Below are 20,341 nucleotides of genomic sequence, written 5' to 3' on the forward strand. Positions count from 1 at the left end.
CAACGTCCCGGTCGGGCGAGGTGGAGAAGCTGCTACCGGCGCCCCGACAACCTACTACAAGTGTGCGGTCGTTGCCTCGCTTCGGCAGTTGGGACCAGTCCAGGCGTTGATAAGTATAATTGGGAAGGGATTGCATATTGTAGTTTGAAACCTGCTTTATATTTGTAATAAACATTGGTATAAACTGAACTGCTCTCGGTGTGGGTGTCTATTTTCTTTCGGTAGCTCAAACACTGTGACCAATCTAAAACGAACAAAGTGAGAGGTACAAGTTTACCCAGGACAGGTTATAATATGAATCTTTTCACTCTGACGCTGCTGAGAAAATACCAAATTTCATGACATGTTCATGACAATAAATTCTGATTCCGACTCTGAATGAACTATGATAGGAAATCACAAGATGTTATATCTATAAAACAATACATGATAGGAACGTTTTAAGACGATTTTCGTGATCAGCAGCCCAAAATCCATAAAATCCACCCAAAGGTGTTCAGGAAGCAAAATCTTCGTTCTCCAGATTAATTTAATGGGCACGTTGGAGAATAAAGCAAGATGAAAATGAAATAAAAATGGACAAAAAGAAAATAATTGCTGTTTTTATAAAATGAAATCCAAAATCCTCCTTTGGGCGTGAAAATATTAAATGGGATGGGTCCTTTTGGGGACCAGCATGTTGTCCCACGCAAAGGCCGAGGGCTGGAATATCAGACTTTACCAGCAAAGAGGATGGGGTTGTACAGGAAATTGGCATTGAGGTAAAGGATCAGCCTTGATCTTATTAAAATGGCTATTTTTCTTTTGACTTTTTATATTGTTTTGTCCCTTCCTCACTGCACTGACCATCTTCCAGTCAGTGCAGAATCTTCCTCATGCATGTTGGTTTACTAGAGTGCATTCTTTCCCTCCTTTTTAAAAAATAGTATCTCAACATATATTTGCCATGCTTTAATGACTCCAGGTTGAGAGGGATTTTACTTAGACAATCGCAAACTCCAACCAGTTTCTCTTCACCAAAGCCAGAAAGGTCCTAAAGCCTTTCTCTTCTTTTTAATTAAAAAAAAATTAGGCATACAGCACAGTAGCAGGTCATTTCGGTCCACGAGTCAGTGCTGCCCAATTTACACCCAATTAAGCTACACCCTCAGTACGTTTCGAATGGTGGGAGGAAACTGGAGCTCCCAGGAAAAACCCACGCAGACACAGGGTGAATGTACAAACTCCTTTCAGACAGCCTAGGGTTCGAATCCCGGACCCAATCGCTGGCGCTATAAAGGCATTGCGCTAACTGCTACACCAACCGTGCCAGCCTGGAACATCATTCTTCCTGGAACAACCAGATTCCCTCCAACACCAGGAAGGTCCTAAAGCCATCCGCTTCTTCATGGACGAACATCCTGACCAGTTTCTCTCCACCTACACTCTCATCCATCTGGCAGGACACTTTCTTATCCAGAATAACTTCTCTTTTGACACCACTACCTCACAACCCAGTTTCTGTTTTCTTCATTGCTTGATATTTTATCATACCTGGTTGTTTGATTTCAGACGTGGAAGTAACAGTTGGCATGGACGGGTGAAAGGCGGTCTGAAAGGATTTCAGGACTTTATGGTATCTGACAGCAACATGAGTTTTGTTGAGTTTGTTGAACTCTTCAAATCATTCAGGTAACTATGATCTCATTTGACTGCCCTAGCATGAAATACCAGGATCATTTTCCTATTGGCATGGGAGAATGATTAATGTCAATAAACAGATTTTGAAAGTGAAACCCAACACTTACAAAAGGAAGTTAAAATGCTGGCTATATTCAAGAAGGGTTGCAATTCCAATTCAGGGAACTAAAGGTCAGCAGGTCTGCCACCAGTTAGTGGAGAGGACGGTGAAGGACAAGATTGAACTGCATTTGGAAAGGAGTGATAAGGAATGGTCAGTGTGGCTTTGTGTGTGGGAAATTGTCTCTCAGGAATTTAACTGAGATGACCAAGAGGATTGATGAGGGCATGGGGCCAGTATTGTCTGCATATACTTTAGCAAGGTTTATGACAGTAGTTCTCAACCTTTTTCTTTCCACTCACATATCACTTTAAGTATTTCTTATGCCATAGGTGCTCTGTGATTAGTAAGGGATTGCTTCAGGTGGTATATGGGTGATAATCGTACCTAATTGACTTGCTATATGCACGGTTTCATAACTCCAAATGAAATGGGCCAATGACAATTTTTCTCAAACAAAATATTTCATTGCCAATTGGGTCTAAAGCAGTGAGTCTCAACCTTCCCTTCCCACTCACATCCCACCTGAAGCAATCCCTTACTAATCACAAGGCACCGATGGCATTGGGATTACTTAGTGGTACATGAGTGGAAAGAAAATGGTTGAGAACCCCTGCTTTATGATATCTCACATTGGTAGCCTAGTACACAGGGTGAGATCACATGGGATCTAGTGTGATCTGCCCAGTTGGATTAAAAAAAATTGGCTTGGTGGAATGGAGTCAACATGATAGTGAAGGGTTGTTTTTCATTTTAGAGCTTGCCACCAGTGGGTTTAGTGCAGTTTCTCATGTGTACTAATGACTTAGATGAGAATGTAGATGGGATGGTTTGTACTTTTGCAGGTGACAACAGATTTGCTGGTATGATGAGCAGTGAAGAAGGTGTCTAATGTTACAGGAAGATCTAGATCAACTGGGAAAAGGGGCAAAGCAAAAGTAGATGGAAACAAACTCAGACAAGTGAAAAGTGATGCATTTATGAAACAAGATCAAGGCGTTCTGCAAATGTGCTCATTGCTCCTGAAAGTGGCAACATGGGTTTACAGGTGAAGACGTGTGAGGCACTTGCCTTTAGTCAAGGCAATAAGCGCACAATATTGGCCGCAGCTCTGGTTGCCCAGCTATAGGACATATATCGTTAAGCTGGTAAGATTGCAGAAAAGATTCACAAGAATGTTTTCAGACCAGAGGGCTTAAGTTGTAAGGAGATGTAGGGGCTGAGTTCTGTGGACCATAGGTAGTTAAGGGGTGATCTTACAGAGGTATTTAAAAAATAATAGCAGGCATAGATAAGGCAAATAACTATAGTCTTATCCCATAATAGTGGACTCAAATTAGAGGTTATGGTTTAAAAGGACAAGGGGCAAATATTTCACACAAAAGGAAGTGATTGAGCTGGGAGTCCCTGACTTGCGATTTTTTTTTTTTTGGTTGGAATCCGTACTGTACTTTGAAATTTGGCTGGGCTAGGCTATGATGTTCAGTGTCTCCTGATAGCGCTGTATCAGTCCCCACTCTGATCCTACTGCTCTGCTCTCTCCCGACAGCCTTGTGTCGGTCCCCACACTGATCCTACTGGCCCACTCTCTGTCCCCACAGCCCCATGTCGGTCCCCACGCTGATCCCACTGACCTTTTCAAATTTTTTTTGACTTGCGATAGGAATGCTAGAACATAACCTTGTCGTAAGTTGATGACTACCTGTACAATGTTTATTTAGATAAATTTATGGTTACAAAAGCTTTAGAGGGATTTGGGCCAAATCACGGAAAGTGGTACTTTAATCTTTCATGTCAATGGAAACTATCACGATGTTTTAATTGAATTATGCCTTATGCTTAGTGAATATCAAAAAGATTTCACTCTGTTTGTTTACGGAATAGTGTACGAAGTCGGAAGGACCTGAAGGATCTTTTTGACCTTTATTCCGTGTCATGCAGTCGCAGTGGCTCAGAATCTACTCCATTGTACACAAACCTGACGATAGACGAGAACATCACTGGGCTACAACCTGATCTAGGTCAGTCATCTCCAGCAATGACATTTCATTCTCTTTTTAATCTGGGCACCTTTCTGACATCAGTAAAGGCTAACTTTCTGATTGTGGATTTCACATTTTAGGAATATCCTTTGAATATGCCCTTACGTCATTTCCTGGGAAAGATGCACATTCAGAGAGGGGGAGGAGCAGAGGGGATGTACAGAGAGATAGTAAATGCAGGAAAAAGTGCACACAGAGAGGAGTAGCGGGAGAGATTAGCAGAGAGAGGAACAGGAATATGGTTTACATGTACATGGACTCACAGATGCACACAAATTCAAGATGGTGAAGGAATGGGGGTGGCATTTTGTGAGCTGATCCTAGCAGATCTTCTCTTCACACACTCTCACATTCCCACCCCCACTTTCAAGATCAACCTCACTGTAATTAACCTCGAAATAATGCTGCTGATTTCAGTGCAAGTCCACATCCTGTACTGTTTTTACAGTTGGGTCGGGTACGGGTTGACCAGCTGGATTGTTTGCAAAACAAACTTTCTCGCTGCACCTTAGTATTCGTGAGAACGAACCTGAATGTACACATGAGCACTCCCTCACCCTTGTGCCCACACGCGCACCCTTGCATGCGCACATTCACTCCCATGAGCACTCCCTCACCCTTGTGCCCACACGCGCACCCTTGCATGCGCACATTCACTCCCATGAGCACGCCCTCGCCCTTGTGTACACGCGCGCACCCTTGCACGTGCACATTCAGTCACATGCCCACTCACTTGCACGCAGACTGTTGGAGGAATACAGAGAGGGGAAGGAGGAGGAGCCAGGAACAATATAGTGGCAGATGTCTAGCGTGGAAACCAATGGGGGTACGGATGTGGAAAACAAAGACAAAAATAGGAAATGGTTACACCGAAATATTCTATTTAGCAGGACAGAAAATGGAGGACTTGTGAAATTATTTAAGATTAGAAATTGATTTTTAATAAACTTGTAGTTAAAACACAATCACTTGGACAGAGTTTATCTTTCTGTTCACTTTCTAAACACTTTTGTATACAGAGCAGTAGGAAATGGTGTAGCCACAGCTGAGGAGTCCACACAGTCTTACTATCCACTTGGAGATGCAAGAGACTGCGGGAGTTGGTCAACAAAAAAGCAAGCTGCTGCAAGAACCCATTCAATGATCACCTTTAGAGGGACATTTTGAGTCTTCACCATCCTTTTCTCGCCACAGATTCTGCCTGTTTAATTTCTGCACATTATGTTCTCTGTCCTATAGTAAAAGCAAGAAATAATAAAAATTTGATTAAATAAATTAGAATAAATGCCATGAAAACGTAGCAAAAAGTTGTTCTAAATGTTGGGTTTCTTGAAGCAATGTTGGAACCTATGCATCTACCCATGCATATGTGTATATTCTTAACTGATGGCTTTGAAATATCATGCATATAAATAATGCTGATCAATAATAAAGACTTTACTCTTGTTTGTCTAGATCTTTTGACAAGGAACGTGTCAGATCTTGGACTGTTCATAAAGAGTCGACAGCAAATATCAGATAATCAGAGACAAATTTCCGATTACATTGCTGCTACTAGCGTCGTGACCAATCGAGTGGAAATTGCATCCCTGGGAGAGAGTGAAATGGGAATTCAGCAACTGAATGACTTCCTGGTCAACTGTCAAGGGGAGAACCACACCTACGATGAAATCCTCAGCATTATTCAGGTTTCACAAATTCATTATCCTAAACCTACCTTGGCACAAGGTACAAAATGAGAGCACAGGACTGAAAAGCATTTTAATGCCCATTTGACTGGACTGACGATTGACACTCTTTTCTCAGGTGTTTATCCTCTGCGGGGAGATCTGCACCAGTTTATGCGGTTTTATGAAGTCAATTAGAGTAAATGCCATGAAACAAATGCTGCTGAACTTGAAAGCGAAACATCCCCTTTAATATATTCCCTTTTGGAACAGAAATTTGCCAATTGCTAGCTTATTTAATTTTGTATTTGATATATATTGTGACGCGAGGCGGCCTTTTGGCTCATTTGAGCCATGCTGCTTCACAGGGGAGTTATCCCATTGGTCCCATCCCCTTCTTACTGTGCCCTGCAGTCCTATTCTCTCGCGTGTTCATCAGTTCCACTTTGATTCTTCTTGCTATTCGCCTTCACTAATGAGGTCATTTACAATAGCCAGTTAACCTACAAGCACCACTTTGGGATGTGATGAATGAGCTGAATAGTTTTATTGACACGTGTACTGGAGGACAGTAAAAAGCTTCATTTTGCAATCCAACTCGTACAGCAAGAAGTGCAATTATAAGAAAGAAATAAAGTAACAGGTGGTCAACTAGAGTCATGAATAGAGGAAATTTCAATAATCTTTTGCCGACGTGAGATCCATTCAAGACGCTGATACCAATAGGAAAGGAACAATCTTTCAACCTGCAGCTTCGTGTTCTCCAGCACCTGTCTGATAGAAGAAGGGAAAAGGGAGTGTGACGAGGGTGGGATGAACCCTTTGATATTTAGCACCCTCCTGAGACAGCTGGAGAAATACACAGATTCTATTGAGGGGATTTTTCTTTGTGATGTTTTGAGCTTATTTCCTGGAAACCACACAACCACAGAGGGAACACACACACTTCACCTCAGCTGTGAGGTAGCTACACTAATTGTTGCTCCGCCATTTTTATGCAAGTCCTTCTGCAGCAGATAATATGCCCCAATAAGCCAGAAGATGGTGCTACAGAAAGTGAAGGGTTTCTGGTCTTGTCCAAAATGTACCTTGGGTGGCACAGTTGGTATAGCAGTTAGCACAACACCTTTACAGCACCAGTGATTGGGACCAGGGTTTGAATCCCACGCTGTCTGTACTTTGGGGCTTCAGTTTCCTCCCACCATTCAAAACGTACCGGGGGCGTAGGTTAGTGGGGTGTAAATTGGGTGACACAGACTCGTAGGCCGAAATGGCCTATTACCAGCTGTAGGTCTAAATTTTTAAAAAAATCTGAGGTCCTTGAGCCTTCAAAACTCAACCTGTTTTATAGCTTTTTCTTATTTGTTGGTTTAATCTGTTTGAAAATGAGTGACCTCAAAAGATTTTGACAGGGCTGATTTTACTAATGTCACTTCTTGGACTTCAGGGTGGTTTAGTATCAGTAACTTCATACATATGGTGATAAACAAGCTTCATTATGTACCCCAGAGACACAATTCAAGTCTCATACTCTATCCAGTGCCTATGTTAGTCATTGTAATCATACAGAAAACTATTCTGTTTAAACAGTAAACGTAATTATTCCTTCTCTCCCAGAAATTTGAACCATCTGTCAACATGCGCCAGCAGGGACTGATGTCATTTGAAGGGTTTGCAAGGTAATGCATGGCTTAATTATACAGATGGACTATTTGAATTCTAAAGCATGAGAAAAGGCCAACAGCACAGAAGCTCTCACCCCTGATTATAACTGTACACTCTAACTGCTGTTCCACTGGTGTGTGAATCATCTCCACACTGCTATCGTTTTCTGATCCTGAAGGCCCAATTTTTTTTAACCTACTATTAATAAATAAGACCTTGTAAAGGTGAATTCCAAAGTTGCCACGCTCACTGGCCCTCATTCCCTCCAGAATCCAAGACATCATTAACACTGTTTCCCATTGTGCAGGCAGCGTTTTAATGTAAGATGATGTCAGTGTTGTGCAGATCAATAGGTGATTGGCACGATGAAAAATGGAAGGGCAGTAGGTGATATTTACTGAAGAAATAGAAATGTGTATTCAATAAGCAACTCTATTTTGTTGATATTTATGTATCTTTTTTTACGTTGAGTATCCTTTATGAACAACTATATTCAGGTTTCTAATGGACAAGGAAAATGTTGCTTCAAAGAATGATGAATCCCAAGTCAACATTGAAGATTTACAGTATCCACTTTCGTACTATTACATCGAATCCTCTCACAATACCTACCTTACTGGCCATCAACTGAAAGGAGAATCCTCGGTTGAACTTTACAGCCAGGTATCATATATTCTATACTTGACTCTCCTCCCCTTGTGTGTTTTATTCCGACTGAACCACTTGATTCTTCCCTTATTTTGTCTGATCTTTTCTGCATCCGTCCGTCTCCCACAACTCTTTTGTCTGTTTCTTGCTCTTTTCATCATGTCCTGACTTACATCCTTTTTCTGCCCCAATCCTTGACCTAATTCTGCTCCCTTCTCTTACGCTATTTCTCTCTTTGAACCTCTCTCCACGGGCTCCCTGAAAAGTCTAATTTTCTCACTCTTGTCTTTTCATTTCCTCCTTGAATTCTTCTTCAGAGCCTTATGAATTCTCCTGTCAGTTATTGCTGGTTTCCCATTTTCAGGTGCTGTTGCAGGGATGTCGAAGTGTTGAGCTGGATTGTTGGGATGGAGACGATGGAATGCCAATCATATATCATGGCCACACTCTCACCACCAGGATCCCATTTAAGGTGCAATTTGATTTAGTTTGCTGGAAAATATTTGAGCATGTGTTTGATGTAAAGCAGATCACGATTATTGGTAACTTGGTTCGAATGTTGTACTTTGTGCAGGATGTCGTAGAATCAATCAATCGTAATGCCTTTGTAAACTCTGAGATGCCGGTGATTTTGTCAATTGAGAATCACTGCTCATTGCCACAGCAGCGGAAGATGGCAGAAATTGTTAAGGTAAGTATTTGGACTCTACAACCTGGGCTGGTCCTCTACAGCAACTGATAGGTTAGCTGAAATCTACATCGACATGAACTTTCTCTGATCTTTTTTTGTAGACTGTATTTGGTGACAAGCTGGTGACAAAATTTTTGTTTGAGAGTGATTTTGCAGATAATCCAATGCTCCCATCCGTATGGCAACTCAAAGGAAAAATCCTCCTCAAAAACAAAAAACTGAAAGCCCATCAGACTCCAGTGGATATACTTAAACAAAAGGTAAGATTATTTCCAGTAGATTAAAGCACTTGCCTTAACTGAGAGTTTTGCAGACCATAATTTACCTTGTTTAGAGCTAGATAACGTTATGAAAGTTCACATGAAACCAGGCCAGTGTTCACAGCGATCAGCCTATTGGCAAGAATGTAATTCACCTTGGGAAGCAGTCCATTCAAGCCAGTGAAGCAAATATGTTCTGCAGCATGCTCTACTGCCCAAAAGGAATGTGTTTCTAGGTGACCAGAGTTTTACTTTGGTATCCACATTTAAAATGATGACTCACTTTTGTCACAACATTTTGAGGGAAATCAGGAGGGTGGCAATTGCACGTCATTTTGTGAAGCCACTTGACTTTCCCCACTTCTAAATGAGAGTACAGGCCGGCCAATGCTAATTCCTTGAGGAGAAGGAAGAGGACCATATTCAAGGACTCATCCTCAGACCTGAATGAATATGCAACAGGTGACACCAAGCATGGACGAGCATGTGCCCAAGCGCACTTACTGGTACTTTCCCAACCAGTGGCATTGGATGAATTAGAGGATTCGCATTCTACTGAGGGTAAGAACAAGGACGCTTAAGACTGGGGATCCAGCTCTCTACAAGAAGTCAGGTGCGACCTGCGGAAGACTATCTCTGAAACAAAGTGGAAATTCCGGAGGAAGCATGAAACAGAGACAGATACACGCCAGCTATGGCAGAGAGTGCAGGCCGTTACAGCCTACAAAGCGAGGGCAAACACTGTAGATGACTGTGATGCTTTACCCAATGAGCTGAACACCTTCTATGCCTGCTTTGAGAAGGGAAATCCAACAATACCTATGAAAATCCTTGCAAAGGATGAGGACCATGTGATATCTGTCACTGAGGGTGACATCAGAACATCATTCAAAAGGGTGAACCCTCGCAAAGCATCAGGCCATGATGGCGTACCTGGCAGTGCCCTGAAAATCTGTGCTAACCAACTATCCGGAGTGTTCACAGACATTTTTAATCTCTCACTGCTGTAGTCGTAGGTTCCCACCTGCTTCAGAAGGACATCAATCATCCCAGTGTCTAAGAGCAGAGTGGGTTGCCTCAACAACTATCACCCAGTAGTGTCTACTGTGATGAAATGCTTTGAGAGGTTAGTCATGAGCAGAATTAACACGTACCTAAGCAAAGAATTGGACCCACTGCAATGAGCCTATCGTCACAATCACTTCACAGCAGACATAATATCACTGGCTCTTCACTCAGCTCTGGATCGCCTCAAAAACAGCAACTCATGCATATGGCTGCTCTTATTCAACTACCCTTCGGCTTCAAACCCAATATTCCTTCAGTACTGGTCAACAAGCTCCAAACCCTGGGCCTCTGCACCTCTCTCTGCATCTGGATCCTTGAGTTTCTCATTGGAAAACCACAGTGGGTACGAATTGAGAAACAATGTCTTCTCCTCACTGACGATCAACCTAGGTCCACATAAAGGATGCGTACTTAGCCCACTGCTCTACTCATTATACACCCATGACTGTGTGGCCAGGCACAATTCCAATGCCATCTACAAATTTGCTGATGGCATCATGGTTGCCAGCAGAATCACAAATGGCAATGAAGATGCAGAGAGGAGAGAGAGAGATCAACTCGTTGAGTGCTGTCATCACAACAACCTTTCACTCAAAAGGAAGGAAATGATTGTAGGCTTCAGGAGGAAGTCAGGAGAACACAAACCAGTCCGCATCGAGAGCTCAGCAATGGAAATGGTCAAGAACTTAAAATTCCTGGGTGTCCAAAGATCTGTCCTGGAGCCTCCATGTTGATGCAGTCACATAGAAGGCTTGCCAGTGGCTCTACTTTGCGAGGAGTTTGAGATGATTCAGTATGTCACTGAAGACTCTCAAAATCTACAGGTGTACCGTGGAGAGCATTCTGTCTGGTTGAATCAATGGAGGTGCCAACGCTCAAGACAAGAAAAAACTGCAGGAGGTTAGGTTGTCAACTGAGCCTATGACATCACGGGCACCAGTCTTCACTCCATCAAGGACATCGACAAGAGGCGATGACTTAAGAAAGCAGCCTCTATCCTCAAGGACCCCCACCACCCAGGCCATGCCCTCTTCAATCTGCTACCATCAGGAAAATGTACAGGAGCCTAAAGACGAGCACTCGGCAGCACAAGGACAGCTTCTTCCCCGCTGCCATCAGATTCCTGAATGAACAATGAAACACAGATACTGCCTTACTTTGAATTTTTCTTGAACAATTTTTGTTTGAATTTATTTTGTAAGGTGGTTTATATAAATGTTTACACTGTGATGCTCCCGTGAAACATTGAATTTACATGACATGTTCGTGACAATAAATTCTGTTACTGTCTCTGAAATCTGCTTTCCAACTTTCTGATCAAAATTATCATTCAATTATGAGTCTGAAGTAAATACACAGCAGCCAGGGTTTGTTTTCTTTTTAAATGGTGCTATTGATACTTTTGAACAAGTTAAAAATATAGTTCAGTATTTCCTAAAACGCTATTTAGGCTTTGGCCAACTGTAACTGAACATCACTCAATTTCGCAGTAAATCTTTGAGATAATGGATGTCAAAAATCCCATTCTAGTTCAGTAGGGAGTGTTTCACTGAGGTTTCTTTAAATGCTGTGGAATGATATCTTTATTCAGCAGTTTTTAAAAAAATCTGACTTCACAATTCTTGCTTCAGATTCGCAATAACCAAACTGCAAAATCTGTTTCATTCCTTAGCACTCACACACTGCCAAGCAGTAACACTTTCTCGTGTATATAAATGTTCATGATCTACATGTTTTGCTTTCCTTTTTATCAAAGCAAAACAAATGTAGAAAGGGCTTTACATGAATGTAAATCCAGTTTCCTTGCACCATGCTCTGTCACCTCGTCCCATTAAGTTCCAGCACCTCCCCGGAATTGCATGACTGCAAATTTTTACATGATTCCTGGAGATTTTCTCATACAGGCAGAGCTTTAAAGGGGATGTAATTTGCTGTTTCTTTTGAAGTGATAGGCCGATCAACTCCTTGATCACACCATTCAGCAACTGCCTTAGTTCTTTGTGCAGCTTTTAAAAACGATCCCAGCCCCAGTAATCTGGTGGGGGGGGGGGGGGGGGGCAGAGGTGGAACTGTGTACCAGATTTCCTTAACTCTTTATGAGAAGCAGTGCAGCCTCGCGTGTTTATGCATGAATATGTATGCGTGAGTATGTTTTTATGTAGAACTTGTTTCACTGGTGCCGTGTTAAACCCTGCAGGCACATCAACTTGCAAATCTGCAAGCTCAGTCCAGTAACGGCAACCTAACTGCCTCAAGTACCTCCAACAACGATGAGGAGGAAGATGAAGATGACGAATACGACTATGACTATGAATCACTCTCTGACGGTACAAATCTTTTTCTGTTGGCTCCTCCTCCCGTTTCAAACGATATTTTTAGTAAAGGCGAAAACATATTTTCACTTTTATTCCTTGTTGTCTTTAAAATTCCTGGGAAACGCTCACCTTCTAGATGGAATATCATCTCACTTTTTTTCATGAGATAATTATTTTTTTTCAAAATTAGAATGGGAGATTAATTGGTGAAATTTTCAATTTGGGGAACGTTTTTGCTTATTTGCTATTGATGTTGCAAACTGCATTATAACAAATTGGTCACTTGTTCAGAATAAGGGTTCCTGTTCTTAATGAACCATGAGGGCAGTCCCAGTCTTCAGCTGTCAGAGGCCAATCAAGGGCAGGGTTGGTTGGATGAACCCCTTATAAAGCGACAGTAAGCAGGATCTAATATTGGGTCAGGAAAAGTAGAGGAAAGAATATGTAGAAAAGATCAATTCCTCAAGAATTATTTTCTCATACTCTTCTATTTTCCAAAGTATGGCAAAAAAAATCAACATTTATAGAGCATCATTAGTCTATACTGTAGGGTTTTAATGAACAAAGAAATTGATCTGGAAGGTATATGAAGGCAGGTGACTTAAAAAACTGGAGGAGTGATAGCTGTAAAGGATGATCTTAAAATTGGAGGGGTGGGGTCAGGGGATACCTTACACTGGTATCTCATTGGCAGAGACGTTGTCGTGACTGCTGCGACTGATCAGTCGCGGCTACTCGGGCGACTCGGGAGACCAAAAAATGGCTTTCTCTCTCCCCAAGGCGACGCCAGGGCGACGTCCGAGACGTCTCCAGACAAGGTGACAACCAATTCACCTGGCAGTCACGGCAACCTCTCCGAGACGTCTTCTCAATTGTGGCGATGTCTCCGCGAAGACTAATTTTGTCCGCGACTGGGGAGACGTCTCCACGACGTTGCCGCAACGTCTCCTTGGTCTCCAGCAGGTCCCGGAGACGTCACAGGGACGTCTCCCCAGTCGCGGACAAAATTAGTCTCCGCGACGTCGCCGCAACTGATGGAGACGTCGCGGTGACGCCTCCAAGACCTACTGGAGACTGGAAAAGGTCTCAAAGTCTTGAGCATGTTTGAATTTCCCGCGACTCTCTGGAGACCTGGCTAGTCTCCAGGAGACGTAGCGGAGACTCAAGTCGCCACCTAGTCTCCAGGCCCTTTAAGACCTAACGCATATGATGGGATAAGAGGGATATAAGCAATCTGAGAACTGGAGGCGGCCAGAAAACTGACATATTTTGCCCATTCCTCTTTATTTTCCTGATGCTCTTAGATCCGTCTGAAATGCACAACAAATATCCTGGTCTTGAAATTGCTTTATTAAGCATTCATGATGTTAAAACAAATTTCACTCCTTTTAAAAATCCCACAGATAGTTTAATTTTCAATTTCAAGTTCTTGCTGTTCCCAACACTTAATCTCACAGCTATAACCTCTGATGCCAGCCCATACAATACAATTAACACTCATTCAGCTCTGGGGGTATTGCTACATTCTGAATGGCTGCTAAAAAATGTGGGGAAGAATTGCAGAATGCTCCAAGGAGTCAGAGGTACCTGCAGGAGATGCGATCTTTGTACAAGGCAGCATCTCTCCAGGACTACAGCCAGATGCTTCTGCAGGAGATTTCTGTAAGGAATAATGCTAGGATAAATTCTATGAATACTGACACTCTGGGAAACCTTGATTGGTAGGAAGTCCCTGTGCCCTCCTTATTTGCTCCTTTCAGCTACAAGAACAGTATACAGCAAGAACAGTATCCAGGAAGTTTGGATAGTTCCCCGAATACAGCAAAGGAGCAGCAAACTGTGAAATGTGGCAGAGGAAATGAAACCCATCATCCCCCGCCTTCCCCCCCCCCAACCTTTTTGTTTGGACGCCTGCCAGCATCCTCTCTTACCTTGACGAAGGGCTCCAGCCTGAAACGCCGGTTCTGTATCGTTCCCTTTGCTACATAAAGGATCCTGCTTGACCTGCTGAGCTTCTCCAGCATTTTGCATTTTTACTTCAACTGCGGGGTCTACAGATTTTCGTAATTTACGAGTTGGAATGTAACATTGGAGCTCAATTTTTCATGTTTTAATATCATTGAAACATCCTTTATGAGGTGCTTGACGTTAGGGAAATGCACCAGGTTAAACCAAAAAATCCCAATGAAAAGATTGGAGGTGAATCTCCTGCCAGGAACTAAAACATCTGGAAATGGGCAGAAGCCCCGCTACTCCAGCTTAGCTCATTTTCAGTTCCACAGTATTGATTCCCGCCATCCCTTCCAGATTTATACAAATGAATTACTAAATGTAAATTTTTAATGTTAACTACATGGAGAGCTTTACAACACTCAGCAGATTAGTGCTAATGAATGCTATCAGTTAACCTCATTCCAGTTCCATTTTCTGGATGTGGATCAGGGTTCCAGACATTAATATGTGGTCTTAGTGTAATAGTCATGAATTAACTGGGGTTGTACACAATCCAAGGATTCTGTGATATCCCTTGGCTGCAAACAAATTCTTATAACAATTGTCCAGCAATAAATGCATAAAAGCAAAGTTGCTGCTACTAAAATCCAAATTAGTTGTACGTTGTTGATTTTTGGTGCCCTGACACTTCATTAAATGTCACTGACCTACGTGGGAAGTCGCAGGCAAGGCCAAGATGACACTGGATTCAAATCAATTCAGCAGTGAAATCTTGCAGCTGTTTCAGAAGGTGTTGACCCATCTCAAGAAGCCATTTTATATCACTTCATGACAATTGAAAATGTTACAACTCAAAAAGAATAAGTAAATGGAACTGGCAAGCATTAACAGCAGGCAATCTTTTAAAAAAAAAATCTGAGAAAGACAAAATAAGTGAATAGAAACCATGAAACACAAAATAGAGGGGGGAGGCAGATTAAAAACATTGTGAAGTGAATGTCTTTTCTAACTCCTACCAGAATGTGCTGGATTCATGAGGACATTTTCTGAAATGGGGGTTGGGGGGCTGTGGTGATTAAAATGTGAATTGGTTTTGTCAGACTTGGAATGCTTTGGAGTTCATTATCTGCTCAATGAGAGATTTATAGTCTAGTATCAGGAGGGATGGAGGAGATGGTGCTGCAGTTGGATGGGTGGGGGAAGGAGGTGGGAGAGTGAAAAGGTGAATGCATAGGCATGCTGTGTGTTCAAGGACCAAGTGCAATCTGTTAACATTATCTGCATGGAATCTGATAGAATGACAAAGAGATGCAGACAATGGTGGAAATATTATGTTGTCGAGTTTAAAAGAAACAAAATTCTAGGTGTGAATTCTGGCAAGAAACCCAGAAGCTAGATTAGAAAAAAGAACATTTGCGCCCATTTTTCTTAGCACAAGTTGGGCATAAGGCTCATCTATTTTGACGGGGGCATGTTTTGAAGTTTCAAATCTACCCATTGGGAAATTGGGCCCAGCATCAATGTAATTTCCCTATCTTATTTTATGGATGTGATAACATGATTAGTTAACATGTTAAAGCATTGTGACTTTTGAAATTACCATTCAACATGGGGTATATCATAGTGAAATTGTTTGAAAATATCTCATTGGGAAATTATTCTTGTATGTTAAAAATCATCCACTTTTTAAAAATTCATCATAACTTTGTTGCCAGAGGCCCTTGTATATATCATGGCTTCTGTGAATTGATGACATGATCCTGCCACTTGCAGGGTAAGGAAGGGGTCTCCTTCAGCAGACTCTTCCATTAACTCCCCCAACCAGCCTCATGCTTTTTCTTTCTTACCCTGTGGCTGCCATGGTGAGTGCCTTTTGAAGGCACTACCATTTCTCCTCAGTTAAAGCCCACAAACCATTGCTGCAGCCTGTTGACTGTGGTATCTATGAAGTGTGCAGGTTAGATTTTAGTTTTGGAGGAATTTGGAGGCCAATTTTTGACATTAATATGAAATTAGATAAACTGAAGCACAGATTCAGTTTGAGTTCAGCCAAATTCACCACGGAGTGGAGCCAAACAATCCTGATTGGAGTAAACCCCGTGTCTGTTGCCACTTGAGCACATTGCATGACTAACAGCTCCCTTCAACTTCCCAGTCTGAGAAGGGGAGAGTTCAGACCCTTGAACTCTCTGTGGTTATGGATGTTGAACAGGAGTACAAGTCCTCCCATTTGATGAATATCAGGCCTTACACAATAGTTACAACCTAGTTAATGAAAATAGGAAATCCAGTGTCTGGAGGATTAAATCCGACAGAGAATTAAACTACTTTAGGAGAGCAGAGAGATGGAGAAGTCTGTCAAAAGTGGAAAATAGAACTCCTAAAAAAGGGAAGATCTAAAAATGTGAAAGAACAAACCATCAAATCAACTATTTTGTTATCTCTGTTTCCAAAATATTTATATTTACACCATTTAATTTTGTTTGGCATTGATACACTTATAAGGGAGATGCTCATTAAACTTGCATTGAAAACTGCTTTGCTGAGGGTCCTGATGGTATGAGGTTCTGTTTGCCTGCAGGTTCAAATTCTGTATTTTTGTTGTATTTTGCAGTGTTTTCATATATTTGTAAATGGGAGCATGGGACCATGACATTTTCTAGGTCACTCTTTACACATTTTTGACTGTGAGTTTTAAGGAAGGACAGTGAACCACCAGCACAGTAATGTACAAATGTGAATCTGTCCCTGTGGCTAAACAGGCTGGCATTTCATCAGATATGTTCTAATAAATTGTTCCTGAGATTATAGCCTGTTTAATAATAGCAATCTGCCAACACCTTTAAAAAAAATCAATTTTCCAATGATCACTGCCATGTATGATCATTATTTAGGTGGAAAGACCAAGTAATTACAGCTAACAGTGAAACCACATATACAACACGTACAATATTAGCAATGAAAACCTCAACCACATTAATGGTTCAGTGTTCAGCAATGTTCATGATGCTGCGACATATTCCTCATTTAAACTATAGATTGAATCTCAGGACATGGCCACAGCTGCCCTTTGGTGAAAATTAAATGGAAAGGGGCAGAGAAGTAGTCAGTGAAATATAATGTCGGGAAGTGTACATTTTGCACTTTGATAGAAGTAGTAAATGGGCGGATTATGTTCTAAATGGGGAGAAAATGCAAAGGGACCTGGGAGTCCTCGTGCAGAATACCCTGAAGGTAAATTTGCAGGTTGAGTTAGTGGTGAAGGCAAATGCAATGCTGGCATTCATTCCAAGAGGAATAGAATATAAGAGAAGGGGTGTGATGTTGAGGCTTTATAAGGCACCAGTGAGACCTCACTTGGAATATTGTGAGCAGTTTAGAGTTCCTGTGCTGACAAAGATGATGCTGGGAATGAAAAGGTCATCTTATAAGGATGGTTTGACAGCTCTTGGCCTATACTCATTGGAACTCAGGAGAATGAGAGTGATCTCAATGAAACATTTTGCACATTGAAAGGCCTGGAAAAGTTGTTTCCCATGCCGGGAGAGTCTAGACCAGTGGTTCTCAACCTTTTTCTTTCCTCTCGCTTACGTAATCCCTATGCTATAGGTGCTCCATGATTAGTAAGGGATTGCTTAAGGTGGTATGCGAGTGGGAAGGGAGGTTGAGAATCACTGCTCGACCCAATTGTTACTAAAATATTGTGCTTGAGAAAAATTGTCATTGGTCCATTTCCTTTGGAGTTATGAAACCGTGCACATAACAAGTCAAGTAGGTACAATTAAAATAGTGGTTTTCAAACTTTTTCTTTCCACCCACATGCCACCTTAAGCAATCCCTTGCTCATCACAGAGCACCTTTGGCATAGAAAATGCTTAAAGTGGTATGTGAGTGGAAAGAAAAAGGTGTAGCACAAGAGGGCACAACTTCAGGATTGAAGGGCATCTGTTTAGAATTTCTTGAGCCAGAGGGTAGTAAATCTGTGGAATTTTGTCACCACAAGTGGTTGAGGAGGCCAAGTCATTGGGTGATTGTTCTTCATTAGCCAGGGCGGTAAAGGTTATGGTGAGAAGGCCTGGGGCTGAGTGGGAAAATGAGCAGGGCAGACAGGATGGGATGAACAGCCTATTTCTGCTCCTTCTGCCTCAAGTTCTTACAGAAACAAGGAATTTAGGATTTTCAAAATGCTATGAACGACAAAGCTGACGTTTGTCTGCGTATTTTGTGGGAAACCAAAACTAATATGAAATGTCTGAAATCATGCACATGTTCATGTTTCTGATGTTTCCGATTATCGGTGCAAGATTTCCGGGGCATTTGGATGAGAAAAATGTATAGCAAATTCCTTGCAATGACTTCTCTCTCCACCTAGTCTTTCTCTGTCGGCTGCAATAGCCTACAGAAAGCAAACATTTAACTGAATTAAACCACTGCTTGTTTTCTCTTTTCATGGTATTCCAGCTTAATCATTGAAACTCAATGTGTGGCCTGTAATTATTAGTTATTAGTTAATTAATAGTTATTATTAGTTAATTCACTTTGCCACAGTTTGACTAATATTTAATCTTTCTTAATCTGATTGTGTCAACTAATTCCTGATTCTTTGCTCTTATTCCCTCCTTGCCTTATGTTCTTCTCCTGTAGCTGATGCACTAATTGCTTCCCTCTCTTCTGCCGTGAATGACCAAGAAGGTAAAGGCCCCGATTTCAGCACTAATTAATGCAAAATATATTTGAGTTATGTAATAAGGGAGGGGAAGAGAAAAATTGAAAACCCATCTTATTTGTAATTTTATTTTCTGTTATCAATCTGTGGAGTTTCACACAATATTGAGAGGCTTTACCTAGTTTAGGTTCGATAAATATAATTTGAAAATTGAATCTCCAGGCCAGCCTGTCTTTGAGTAAGTCTGATTGGTGAGCTGCCACAGCAGTTTGCTTATTGCGTGTTACCTGGAAAATAGGTAAGGAAATAATAGGGGTACTCTATGGTAGCTCAATACTCTTCCAACACGTGGGAGAAAACTAGAGCCTTCACAAAACCCACGTGCTCACCAGAAGACTCTGCAAACTCCACACTGACAGCATCAGAGATCAGAGCTGAACCTGAGTCACTGGAGCGGTGCTGCCTGTAGCACCCTGTTTATTAACACTGACCTGCCTCTCCTTGCTCATATCTTTAGTGCGATCTGTGTAAATAGCAGAAGTGCCGACCATTGTGTGGTCACTGATATAATGATGCAACGAGAATGATTTGGAAATGGATGGGATTAGGGCAATAAAACTGGGTTGCTTGCATCATGGTTTGATTGGGACAATCATTCAAGTGTATTTCTTAGTACTTTTAAAAAGCTGATAAGTAGTTGATTTATTGGCCCGTAGAGTTAATAAATGGCAACGGTGAATGGTTAATGATGGTAGCAAATAACTGCCGTGCATGCAGTAATAATGAATGGTATGGCGTGAGAGTTAAGATTGAGACAGCATAAATATTATACAAGCATATTAATCATAACTTGTATTATTATTATCTTGAAATACTTTATAACTAATATAAATAACCAACTGATTTGTCAAATGACCACCTTAGTTGTTTTATTTTAATGTTCCACACAGATTACACTTTCGCTTCCTTTTTAAACACAACATTCATGGGTGACAGATGTTCTGCTCCTCTTTGCCCGCCATATGTTTGGGCTAGAAAAGATATTTAGACACATTTTACTGGCTAACCCACAGATTAATGCAGCTATTAACCATAAATGTTTCACTCGACGTTTTGTTGGCAGTATATTCTCACCATTAATCATTCTGTCACCCACCATGCCAACGAAAGAACTTTTCCGTTGTAACTGTTTTCACATGATTTCTGTTCCTCATATTAATAGGTTGTTCTACCCACAATATTTTGAAAAAGATATGTAAATATTCTACTATTTATATTGATGATATAAACAGTAGAATAATGGTGAATAATTTTAAAATGATGCTCCTTTGACCCTTCACTGCTTCTCGACAATTAATGAGCATGTTTCTAACCTTAAATGCTATTAGGACCGTTGCCTCTGACAGGCCCAGTCCCATTTGGCAGAACATTCTTCATCTAATTTACTCTGAATGTTCCCAGTGTACAATTCATTATCGCACATCAGGCTTTGCAGACACACAGCAGCCACACATTTGTAAATGTGGCATTGGCATGTACCCTGATTTGCCTGAGTTGCTTGGGCCACTTCTACTTCGTCATCCTCT

The 20,341-nt window shown here is 41.5% G+C and overlaps 1 protein-coding gene across 7 annotated transcripts in view; it reads left to right on the forward strand.

Moving 5' to 3' along the window:
- The window catches only part of plce1 (phospholipase C, epsilon 1), a 288,097-nt gene that overhangs the window by 220,421 nt on the left and 47,335 nt on the right, over positions 1–20,341 (forward strand). For 6 of the 7 annotated variants that reach the window (XM_069900564.1, XM_069900566.1, XM_069900567.1 and 3 more), the window contains 10 exons: positions 1,552–1,671; positions 3,665–3,801; positions 5,278–5,510; positions 7,107–7,168; positions 7,652–7,817; positions 8,167–8,274; positions 8,377–8,493; positions 8,595–8,753; positions 12,019–12,148; positions 18,734–18,781. In XM_069900564.1, the coding sequence (XP_069756665.1) occupies positions 1,552–1,671; positions 3,665–3,801; positions 5,278–5,510; positions 7,107–7,168; positions 7,652–7,817; positions 8,167–8,274; positions 8,377–8,493; positions 8,595–8,753; positions 12,019–12,148; positions 18,734–18,781 (1,280 nt within the window). The remainder of the gene's footprint in view (positions 1–1,551; positions 1,672–3,664; positions 3,802–5,277; positions 5,511–7,106; positions 7,169–7,651; positions 7,818–8,166; positions 8,275–8,376; positions 8,494–8,594; positions 8,754–12,018; positions 12,149–18,733; positions 18,782–20,341) is intronic. The other variant, XM_069900568.1, reaches the window with a different exon arrangement.

The sequence above is a fragment of the Narcine bancroftii genome, chromosome 10 (genome assembly GCF_036971445.1).
Source record: "Narcine bancroftii isolate sNarBan1 chromosome 10, sNarBan1.hap1, whole genome shotgun sequence".
NCBI lineage: Eukaryota > Metazoa > Chordata > Chondrichthyes > Torpediniformes > Narcinidae > Narcine > Narcine bancroftii.